Source organism: Alosa alosa, chromosome 19 (genome assembly GCF_017589495.1).
Source record: "Alosa alosa isolate M-15738 ecotype Scorff River chromosome 19, AALO_Geno_1.1, whole genome shotgun sequence".
Classification (NCBI taxonomy): Eukaryota; Metazoa; Chordata; class Actinopteri; order Clupeiformes; family Clupeidae; genus Alosa; species Alosa alosa.
The window spans coordinates 4,067,160-4,079,338 of NC_063207.1; the positions used below are offsets into that span (position 1 = coordinate 4,067,160).

General features: G+C 43.5%; 1 protein-coding gene across 4 annotated transcripts in view; it reads right to left on the reverse strand.

Annotated features, from left to right (window-relative positions):
* Positions 1 to 3,801: 3,801 nt before the first annotated feature.
* bcl11ba (BAF chromatin remodeling complex subunit BCL11B a) overlaps positions 3,802 to 12,179 on the reverse strand; it is a 60,170-nt gene continuing 51,792 nt past the window's right edge. For 2 of the 4 annotated variants that reach the window (XM_048228387.1, XM_048228384.1), the window contains 2 exons: positions 6,585 to 8,441; positions 3,802 to 4,372 (listed from right to left, as the gene is read on the reverse strand). In XM_048228387.1, coding sequence (XP_048084344.1) covers positions 4,350 to 4,372; positions 6,585 to 8,441 — 1,880 coding nt within the window. In that variant the 3' untranslated portion in view covers positions 3,802 to 4,349. Of the gene's footprint in view, positions 8,442 to 12,179 lie in introns of all 4 variants that reach the window. The other 2 variants (XM_048228386.1, XM_048228383.1) reach the window with 1 other exon arrangement.

The following is a 12,179-nucleotide window of genomic DNA, read 5'->3' on the forward strand; positions in this document are numbered from 1 at the left end:
TGGACTTTGTACTGTGCCTACCTTGCAGTGGACTTTTGCCTGACTTGTGAGGAGACTTTCACTAGGCTGTATTTATGATTGTTTCATGCAACCATGAACCTCTGATTAGTACACCTTTTGTCATGGTTTAATTCATGATTATTACTGTTTCATGCCAGCATGCATTAATGTTAAAGTAGCATTAGAAGCTATCAGCAGCATGGATATTTAGGGTGCATGGAGTTTATGCTGGTGGATGTGGGGAAATGTGCATTCTTTATCTTTCTACATTTTGATATCAAATGAAAGAAATATCCAGCTTTCGTGCAAAGTTTAATGTTAGAGTGAGTCTGAAAATGACATCACAGACAACGCAAGCCGCAGCTTGTACTTCCAGTTTGTGTATTTAAATAGTGACATCAAACACACAGCATATCATCCCTAGTCAAACCCTCCACCCTCCCACTCCCCCTTTGTTTATGAACATCATTACATTTCAAAAATTACAGATAGTCTCTTTGTCCCAACCCTGTATCAAGTACAAACATTAAAAAAAGAAATTGTAACCATGGAATGTTAAAAGAAGAGTGAACAGCAGCAGAGCACTTTTTTTTTAATTGTTATTTCAACACCTGTCCACGGCACTTCTTTCTGACCAAAATATATATATTTTTAAAATTGTGATTTCAACACCTGTCCATGGCACTTCTATCTGATCATAAGACTCTCTGACATCTGACAGGAAATCCAAAGATGGATGTCCGTTGAGACAAAAGAGCAAGTGAGAGGAACCATCGGTTTGGTTTAAGTTTGGTGACCATGTGTAGAAAGCATTCAGATGTAAAAAAGAGAGAGAGAGAGAGAGAGGAGAGAGAGAAATGGAAAAAGAGAGGGAAAGAGAAGGACTTTAGTGCTCATCAAAGCACCACCACTTCATAGGGCCTTGGTCTTTTTTGGTCACAGAGGTTTGAGAATTTGCGGTGGGCAGTTTTTAACTGTGCAGCGTGGTTGTGGTCAACTGTCGGCTGGCCATATGAATGTGGTTGCTCTTACTTGTGAAACAAGTCTTTAATTGTCTGCTTTGGTTAGAGGCTAGCAGGGCCTTTAGCATGATCTGCCCGTTGAATAAACTACACCCACCTCACAACTCAACATATACTGGAATCGGATCAAACTGGATCAAACTATCAAATGGTTCTTGATAATTCATACATTTTGCTATGTATGAAATGTCATTGTTTTTGCTGCATTTCTCTCTCTCTGTGTTTGTGTGTGTGTGTGTGTGTGTGTGTGTGTGTGTGTGTGTGTGTGTGTGTGTGTGTGCCTGGTGGGTGGTATAGTGAAAGTGAACATACCCCCACATACACACATCATCATCGTCATTCTCACCCACCAACACATAAGCAGCTCAGCTGTCTACACAACAACATACAGGGCACACTGAGGGAGGTTTCAGGTTTTTACTTCTCAAAACAAACCAAAATGAAGGACACAAATGATCAGTTCATTGGACAATTGCAACAGCTTGTATTGTGCTCTATTCTTTTCATGCTAAAAGACCAGCTGACAAGTGCCAGTACGGACGAGGTCTTACACCCAAAGTAAAAACAACGACAACAAAAAAGTCATTTTAAAAATGTCTAAAGGTTGAAAGGTCAAAGACCCCAAGATGACAGATTACTGCCAGTGCCCATCAGAACACACACAAATAAAAAGAAAAAGAAATAAAAGTCTGGGTTGTTATAAAAAAATTATTTACAACCAATATAATAAACAAAACATTTACGTTTGTATATGTAGCTACATCAAAAGGTTGTTAGACAGCCTTTTGAAAATCCCTTCTGTACAATAATGTCCATTTTAGCAATACAAATTCTAAAGGATTTTTTTTTTGCAATATTTTTATCCTGCCAAACCAAAAATATACTGTGGCAGCTTCTGGTGGTAGCTTGACCCTTGACCTTTATATTCAGTAATGGACCCATTCCTCTACTAACATGACTCAAAGTTACCCCAAGGTTACCCCAAGGTGACCTTTCTCACAAGAGATGCATATACAAGATAAAAATGACGAAAGCTCCAGTAAAAGGACAGTGAGTGCCTACATGTGTATCAATCGAGCCAGGAAGTAGAAGCATTTCAGGAGGAGCAAGATAAAAAAAAAAAAAAAAAAAAAAAAAAACGATTCAGGAGTTAAAAGATATGTTTCAGGGACGTGTGTTGAAAAGCAAATCCATATTAAACATATTCTACATGGGAAAACTTCCTTACATTGAAAAGCTGGTCCCGTCACCATCTCCATTCAGCTCTGGTAAGCATTCTTTTTTTTTATTCATTCTTTTTTATTATTATTATTTTCTCACACCCAAGGCAGAATAAAATTTACCAGAAATCAAGACATTTACAATTACAGTGACATAACATTGTATAGACCCACAATTTAAATTGGACTGGAAAAAAAAAAAAAAAAAGAAAAGAAAAAAATCTATCCTTGTAAAATGCCCAGGCATTCTCCAATATTACAAATACTGGTATACTTGTACAGTAAACAAGAAAAATGTAATATATATATTTATATATATTTATATATATACTAAAACCCCGTCACCAAAAAAACAATATACACATAGCCACTATGGCATTCAGAGAAAGTTTATAAGTAAACTAAAAAAAAAATTTTTAAAACACACATACACAGAAATATCATTTTACCCTTGTACTTGTTTCAATACTGTAAACGTATTTAAGACTGAGTGCACTAAATTCATGTTTTGTCTTTTTTTTTCATATTTTGTTTTGTTGTTCCTGATTTTCGTCCAGTCTCTTCCTTGCTTGTGAGTGGCGTTCTAGGCCACTCCAGGTTTTTTTTTTTTTTTTTTTTTTTAATCAAGGGACGCATTCTTGTCCTGAAGAGAATAATGTTCTGTATATGAATGTGTGTGTGTGTGTGTGTGTGTGTGTGTGTGTGTGTGTGTGTGTGTGTGGGTGGGTGTGTGTGTGCATGTGTTTGTGCCTTCATATGTACATATGCATACATATATACACACACAGACACATCAATATTGTGCTGGCCACCGTTTTCATGTTAAAATCATTTCTTGAATTCTTTTTCATGTGATTTCAGATTTTATATTTTGAAAGGACATTTCAGTACAATTGTTACATTTTTTCATTTAATTCCTTGCTTCACAAATGTGTTGCATTTGTCTTTAGAGACAATAAATAGGAAGATCAGTATTCAAGGCACACTCATGTCGAATCGGATGGCAGTATAAAAACTGTCCAAATAAATTATTTTGACTTTTTATAGTGCCAGCATTGTGATAGCCTAGCCTAGCAACGCTGGCACTTGAATCTCAGATGCTCTCCTTTGCAAGGCCCTAGTCAATCCGTTAAACGTAATTTCTTGCTCAGAAGCCGCTTTTTCTGCTTTTTTTTTTTTTTAAAGAAAAGAAAAAAAATGTCTAAAACAAATCATAAAGTGTTCAGGCTGCTAAAATGTTGTTAAAAATGTTTTTTCAAAAGTGTTTTTTCTGTCTTTTTCCTTCCAGGTCTACAAATTTGGGTGGCGTGGTCCTCTCAAGGGAGGTTTGTGTGTGTGTGTGTGTTTGTGTGTGTGTGTGTGTGTGTGTGTGTGCGTGTGTGTGTGTTTTTCATGTGATTTCAGATTTTATATTTTGAAAGGACATTTCAGTACAATTGTTACATTTTTCATTTAATTCCTTGCTTCACAAATGTGTTGCATTTGTCTTTAGAGACAATAAATAGGAAGATCAGTATTCAAGGCACACTCATGTCGAATCGATGGCAGTATAAAACTGTCCAAATAAATTATTTTGACTTTTATAGTGCCAGCATTGTGATAGCCTAGCCTAGCAACGCTGGCACTTGAATCTCAGATGCTCTCCTTTGCAAGGCCCTAGTCAATCCGTTAAACGTAATTTCTTGCTCAGAAGCCGTTTTCTGCTTTTTTTTTTTTAAAGAAAAGAAAAATGTCTAAAACAAATCATAAAGTGCGGTTCAGGCTGCTAAAATGTTGTTAAAAATGTTTTTTTTCAAAAAAGTGTTTTTCTGTCTTTTTCCTTCAGGTCTACAAATTTGGGTGGCGTGGTCCTCTCAAGGGAGGTTTGTGTGTGTGTGTGTGTTTGTGTGTGTGTGTGTGTGTGTGTGTGCGTGTGTGTGTGTATGGGGATGGTGGTGGTATACGTGAAGGAGGGGTTCATGACTGCATGTAACACAATTGTGGCTCAGGCATCGTCAGTGCCAACTGAAGACCCAAAATACATGTGCGCGTGTTTTCTCTCTAACAAGCTCAGAAACATCAGCAGTGCGTTCGTTACGCGACAATGTGGCTACTTCTTAGAGTGTGTTCAACTACACATCACAGGAAGCCCTGAATGGGAGGAAAGGAAGAAAGACAGGAAGAAAGAAAGAAAGAAAATAGTCTTACTGTTTACGAACATGCTCAACAGGAATTTGCACACACTGTTACTACTGTGCAATGTAGGCTACTACTGCAATCTACACATCTGCCAATGACTGTTTTACAGGGTAAATAACCAAGTTAACCAAGATAAAATCAGAAATATAAACATTTTAGACAATGGTAAACTTTGTAATAAGATACACTATAGAGTATAAATTCATTTTCAAAATGATCGATAAATATATTTAGAAATGCATAGGGCTATTTCAAGTGATATCACAAACATCGGCAGATTGCGTACAAGTTTTGAGCTGTATTCTGAATTATGTTTAAATTGTATTTTTTTGTCTTCTTATCTGGTTAAAGTGGTAATATTCATTATGGCTAATATTGTCTTTTACCCAGCCCACTCTAAAATCAACAGTGCCATTTTTGAACACATGAAGCACTCTCAGATGGAACGTAAATATAAGATGTAAAAAGTATAAAAGCACTTATAAGAATAGGCGACAATGTCTACTAGATCATTCCCCTCAGTGAATAGGTTTTGATTTGCTGCTGCAAAGTTTACCGTTATGACCTGCTGCTATTGTTGTTGAATCATGTCGTACCTACCTAGGAATGCACTTTAGAAGGTTCTGGATCAGAACTGGCCCAGACTCAAATCGGGTCAGAGCCAGATCACACTCAGATCCATGTCACGTTGGTATACTGGATCGTTCTGCTTGAGTGAGACTACTCACTGTGCAGCATAGTTTTGATCCACTTTGCCCACTACATACGTGTTCTCCATGTGTATACATGATGTATATAAATATATATGTATAAATACATATATAAAAAAGCAAGTGGCTGAGGACAAAAATAACACAAGATGTGGTGATTAATTCTGCACTGGACTAACGAGGATGCTAACTCGTTGCACTGGACTGGTCTTCTGAGTAAGAACAAGCTGACGACTGTGGCGGAGAGAGAAGCCTGGACACGCATCACCCCCTGAGATGTTTCAGCATGTGCACTGTCATTCAGTTTCCCCAAGAAATGGGCGATTCGGCAGAATGCACAAAACAACGGCTACAGTACTTGCATTGATCAATAATGTATATGTGATGTCAGAGGGTGTTTTTTTTTTTTTTTTTTTGTAGCATGTTTCAGTGTAAACAGTTTGAATGCTACCAATAATGGGACGTAGAGAAGAAGAAAGGTTTGTGTAAGTAGCGTTAACTGGGATGGTACTAGGTACCTCAAAGCAGCTGCCTTCGTGATCATCTGTTTTTAAGGTCTCTTCCTCCTTGATTTATGAGCTCGGGGGGAAGCAGGTTTTAAAAGACCTAGAATCCTCATAAGATTTACTGTCAGAAATGACATTCAGTGCTACATACCCAATTAGATTGACATGTTTAAAATCTGTTTCATGCTATTATGGCAAAAGATTGTTGTCCGCTCATGTTCTACTATCTCGGCTAAACAAAAACTACGCTTTTTATATAAAAAGATCGGTTAAGCTTTTTTCATTTTTCTTTTTTTAAATGAAGATTGAATTCGGCTTCTCCTCAAGAAATTACACATGTAACTTAAATATACAATTCAGTAAAAGCAGCGGCTTTAAAATTATTCAAATGGTATTCTGCTCTGCGAAAAAGAAAATCTCAGAATGTCCTCTGGGTTTTTAAAAAAGAAAATCCCAGCATAAAATAATAGAACAAAAAGGAAATAACGATCAAATAAAAAAAACGTACCTGCACATGCCAGAACATTACAAACTCCAATAAATACAGAAATTATTGCACAGTTAAAGGCTCCACGTATATTTAAGTCATCCGCTGATAGATTGTAAAAATCAAAAAGCCAATTTAGGCAGTTTACACCGACATAGTTGAACTTCCTACTTTTTTTCTTTTCTCAGATGGCAGTTTCTTAGGCAAAACATAAGATAAACTAGAATCATTGTGAATCAAGTGAACCCATCTACCCCATTTGTTTGTGTTTGTTTGTTTGTTTGTTTGTTTGTTATTCAAGAGGCTAAATAGGAAAAGCCTAGCTTAGCTTCTCTCAGCTTGTTCAATTTTCACCTCATTGGTCATCAAGTGTTCCCCGTGCCACTTTTTCATGTGTTTCTCCAGGGTGCTATAGACGCTGAAGGGCATTTGGCAAATGTCACAGCGGTAGACTTCCTTACCGAGCTGGCCGTGGGTCTTCATGTGGCGTGTGAGCTTGCTGCTCTGGGCGCAGGCGTAGTTGCACAGCTCACACTTGTAGGGCCGCTCGCCAGTGTGGCTTCGCCGGTGCACCGTCAGGTTGCTGCAGTTCTTGAACACCTTGCCGCAGTACTCGCAGGTGTCGCTCCGGCGGCTCTCCTTGGAGCCGGGCCGGCCGTGTCCGCCGGGCCCGCCGAGGTGCGGAGTGCTGCCGCCGCTGGCCGTGCCGCTGCGTCCCGAGAGACCCCCGTCCAGCAGGTCGCCGGGCGGCGTGGAGAAGCGCAGGCTGCCGTTCTCCGACGAGTGCTCGGACGAGGTGGCGAAGGGAGATTGTCTGGAGTCGGTGAAGCCCAGGAAGGGGTCTTTGAGGAAGTGCCGCGACGCCGCGTAGCCCACCAGCCACTGGGAGTAGACGTTCTCGGAGGGGATGAGAGGCGCGGGGGGAATGTCCAGGTCCTTCTCGATCTTGATCCTCTTGGAGGAGTTGGAGAGACTCGGACTGGTGATGGGCGTGGGCTTGCGGGGGAACAGGCCTGAGAAGGAGTCGCTGGAGCCACAGTTTCGGCCGTTGACCGTCGCCCGCTCCACGTGGTCCATCTCGCCCCCCACTGAGTCATGATCTCCGGTGTCGCGCTGACCGTCGGAGCACCGTTTGGAGAAAGGAAGCCTTTTGCGATTGTCGACTATCAAGTTATTGTACTGCTGGATGGAGTTCAGTCCAGAGGTCTCCACCATCTTTCCCAGGGACATGTCCTTCTCTTCCGAGGGCGGCTTGGAGCCGTTCTCGCGATTGCGGCAGAACTCCGAGTCCATGCTGAAGTTGGACTCGGGCCTGCTCTCATTCTCCAGCTCCTCCTCCTCCTCCTCCTCCTCCTCCTCCTCGTTCTCGCCGCTGAAGTCGCCGTCCCTGTTCTTCATGCCCTCGCCCGTGACGTCGCTCGTGCCGGGCTCCGGCGAGCTGGTGGCCGACAGCCCGTCGTCCGAGCGGCCGGTCATGGAGCCGGACTTGTGCATGTGCGTCTTCATGTGCCGCTTGAGCTTGCTGGCCTGCGAGCAGGCGTGGTCGCACAGCTGACACTTGTACGGTTTCTCGCCCGTGTGGCTCCTCCGGTGCACGATCAGGTTGCTCTGGAACTTGAACGTTTTGCCGCAGAACTCACACGACTTGCTCTTGGCCTGCGTCTGGGGCGGCGTCGTGCTGTTTGGCGGCATGGGCGGCAGCGGAGGCGTGCTCAGAAAGGGCGACTTGGGGCTGGCCTGGAAGGGGTTGGCGTTGAGCAGGCGGTGCATAGGGTTGGCGCGGCTGGGCGAGAGTGGTGGCGTGCCAGCGGCGACGGTGGTGGTGTTGTTGCCCGCGAGCTCGCGGAGCCGGCGCGAGAAGTCCATGGACTGGGACTCGATGGCCATGGGGTTGAGGCGCATCACCCTCTCGAAGGCACTGGGGTGCTGGGAGATTAAGCCCATTTCCTCGGCGCTAAGGCGTTCCAAGCGATGCGGGTCCAGGTGGTGGCGTGGGGGAGGGCTGACGAAGGGCGGTGTGCCGGGGAGCCGGTTCTCCACAAAGCCGGGAGGCGGTTCTCGAAGCAGAGGGCCCGTCATGCGCAGCAGGTGGAAGGGGTTGTTGTCGCCTAAAAAATTGGTGAGAGGAGATTGGGGTATGGACTCGGCACCCATGGGTGGACGGAGGGTGATTTGGGGGGTCAAGGTCACGTTGTTGCTGTTGGCCTCAAGGTAGATGCGGATGCCGTGGGTGTTCTGAGCATGTTGGAGGAGGAACCAGGCACTGCTGAAATGCTGTTTGCAGGTCGTGCAGATGTAGCTTGCAGGTTCATCTCTACCTGTGAGGAATACAAAAAAATAACATAGTGTCACAATATAGTATTGTATGTATAGTACAATATAAAACACACACTTTAATATAATAGACTAACACATATCTCATTCATAACATTCTTGTTTGCAACTGCAGCTCTTATCTGGCAGGAGGAGTTTATATTTGCATATTTTTTGGTGCCAAACACAAGGAATTTAACGTGTAAACAAATTTAGTTTGGCTGTAAAAGAGGAGCTCCCTCAACATGCTGTCACATGAAGGAGTGGGAATGATCTTAACAACGAGCACTTGACAAGGCCTTAGTAAGTTAAGAAGGAAGAGCATTGTAAGAACATTGTCCCCGCAGTTAAGATTGCCTTTAATCTTCCTCTTCACAAAATGACTGAATTATTATGCTAGCGCTTTGCCAGCTGAAGATGCTCCTTAACCTGGGAAATCCTCCAAACGGCGAGACTTTTCTGAGGATGCCAGGGAAAGATCTCACTGTATTGAGATAGCACAACTGAAACTGTGATTTAAGAAGGCCCTCTCTTGATCAAACAAATAGTATTCTTTGACAAACCACAGATTAAGAATGCTTAAATTCTTGACTGGAAATACTTGGGAGAAATTTGACTTACAAATCGTACTAACATGCGACAAGAATCAACCCCAAAAAGTAAACTGTTATATTTTTTTTCTTCTAACAATCCTCAAATGTACATATGATGATGACAATAATTTTGTCATCATCATATGTACATTCTTCTTCTAACAATCCTCAAATGTACATATGATGATGACAATAATTTTAACGACAGGCCCAGACACCAGTCAACAGTAAGATTAAGGTTTGGTGAGTGAAGGTTGGAATCTGTGTGCGCGTGTGTGTGTGTGTGTGTGTGTGTGTGTGTGTGTTTGGCGATACTGTGCGGCTGGCGGTACGCTCTGCGGATGTGCTGCTGCTAATTGATGGTGCTGGTTGCCGAGCTGTCCAGGTTCTGCAATGCTAAAGGGACTCGTTACCGCACGGCGACGCACAAACAAGCCCTGCGCACCGCACATACACCGAGAAGGATGCTAAACAGACTCCCCCGTGCTCCTTGGGGATTGGGGTTTAAACACACACACACACACACACACACACACACACACACACACACACACTCTCTCTCTTTCTCTCTCTCTCTCTCTCACACACACACACACACACACACATCACACACACACACACACACACACATACACGGGTGGAAATGGTAATTGTGCACTTGGAAACGAAATTCAATTATTTATTAAATGAAAGCTTACTGTTCTGACCTAATGTGGCAATTTAGGTTACGAAAGGGAAACACGTGCTGCAATAATTGTTTGGCTATTTGATTTCAGTATTATGTGAGTGTATGTGTGTGAGTTTCTGCATGTGTGTGTGTGTGTGTGGGTCTGTGTTCTAATAATACACCAGCCTATACGAGACAGGCACAGTGTTTGTGCTTGTGAATGAAGATGTTTGGGATACTTGTTTCAATCACTGCTATTGTCACATATCAAGCAGACCAAGCATGAATAACCACAGCCTTTTGGAGTGCTCTGTTGTGTGCTGACATGCCAGTGATGCGTCGACAGAATCATTAATCAACAGAGAGAGAGAGAGAAAGAGAGAGAGAGAGAGGAGAGAGGAGAGAGAGAGAGAGAGGAGAGAGAGAGGGAGAGAGAGAGGGAGAGAGAGAGAGATAGAGAGAGGGAGAGGGGAGAGCGAGAGAGGAGAGAGAGAGGGAGAGAGAGAGAGAGAGAGAGAGAGAGAGAGAGAGAGAGAGAGAGAGGGGGCACTCCATAAACAGATAGGCGCAGATGCATGATACCTCTAATCTAAAGGTTTGTGCGTTTAGTTTTGGAAATTACACATTTTAGGGTGGAGTTAATACAGGGCAGTAAATTCAATGACTCCCACCTTGAAAATGTGATACAAAAGCTATTTACAAGAAATGAAATACATTGCAACATTTTAAATATAACAAAATATTTCTAGTCTAGAATATGTGCAATATACATCTGGGTGTCTCAGTATGTTGGGAGGACACTGTCTCACTTCAGAGAATCTGAATGTACTCTAGCACTCGTAAATAACGTTGAAGCATTTTTGCAAGGCTGTGCCTGCAGGCGACTGGAGCCTGGGAGTAGCAAATGTGTGGCGGGATTCCGGCGATGAAACGAGCATCTGACACAGCAACGCTGAAATAAGTGATTTAATAAGTGATTTTTTAATTTATTTATTTATTTTAATAAGTGGTTATTTTTGGCGACACCAATTTCTTTAATGGCCTAAGGTTTGTTTCTTTTTTTTTCCTTTATCCTTCTCCTATTTCCTTCATGATGAAATGCCACATTAAGACTCGCTTGTAAAGAACTCCCAGTTTTGTAGGCCAGTAGTGTTTGGTGCGTTATCAATCATTTCTGTGGAGACGTCATCGGGGTGGACGGGCTCGATCGATTCGTCTTTACAGTGTTGAACGCGCGTGTGTGAGCCGTGAAGGCTTCCTGCCGCCGGTGGTCGAGTGTGTTAGTCCGAACGCTGCTGATCGGACATCCTCGGAGCAGAGTCGAGACCACAGCTGTTCACCTCTGCAGTTGGTCGCCCTCCACTAAGCCCTGTGACTTAATTACAGTGGACAGCGCATACGCTCATCAACAATGGACAGCCCCCCCCCCCCCCCCCTTTTCCCCTGGCCTTCTAAGAGTTCACACGAACACACACAAACACACACACACACGCACACATAGAGACACATCCATGTTCACCCACCCCCCTTCAAACACACACACACACGCACACATGCACACATGCACACACTCCTCTCTCACACAATCCCTCCCCCCATCTCTTGTTTAACAACTCAGCCTTTGAAAGAACTAATGCTCCGTAAAGAAAGACGGAAATTCAAGATAACCAGTGCCTGTATGTGTGTGTGAGTGTGTGTCTGTGTTTAAACCTCTCCCTCTCTCTCTCTCTCTCTCTCTCTCTCTCTCCTGTCTCTCTTCTCTCTTGTGCCTGCTAGCTTGGTCTGGTTTCTGGTTTAACTGCTGGGGCGTGAAAACTTACTGTACAAGCTGAACTACTCACAGACAGACCAACAAAAGTCACGTTGGGGTGTTGGGGAAGGGGGGGGGCAGTCGTGGTAGTCAGAGAAGAAAAGAGGAAAGGAGAGGAGGAGAGGGAGAGGTGTGTGTGTGTGGGGGGGGAATGTTCATTTCTGCCCCACAATTAAGACGAATCCGTGCCCAGCGCCTGGAATGTTATCAGTGGCCCTGACGAGGCGAGAGGGCCGGGGTTTATTGCGGCGCGTTTTCGGCGGCTGGGCTCCCGGGGGGCCGGCGGTCCGACGCAGATGGCAAATAAAGTATGCTGCCTGAGGCCAGAGCGCATTATGCTAATTCTAATGTCAGCTGTACTTTAATATACAACTCTATTTAATCACCCCATTATTTCACATTTCCATATGAAAAAAGTGAATGTGTGTGTGTGTGTGTGTGTGTGTGTGTCTGTCTGTGTGTGTGTCTGTGTGTGTGTGTGAGAGAGAGAGAGACAGAGAGAGAGGTGAAGACAGAGAGAGAGAGAGAGAGAGAGAGAGAGAGAGAGAGAGAGAGAGAGAGAGAGGAAAACCTGAGACAGTTCTCTTGCCACGATTGCCATGGTTGCCATGGTTGCGGATGTTGCCCTGCTTTGTGTGTCAGTATGGGGCGCTGTGGATTTGCACTAGTTCAG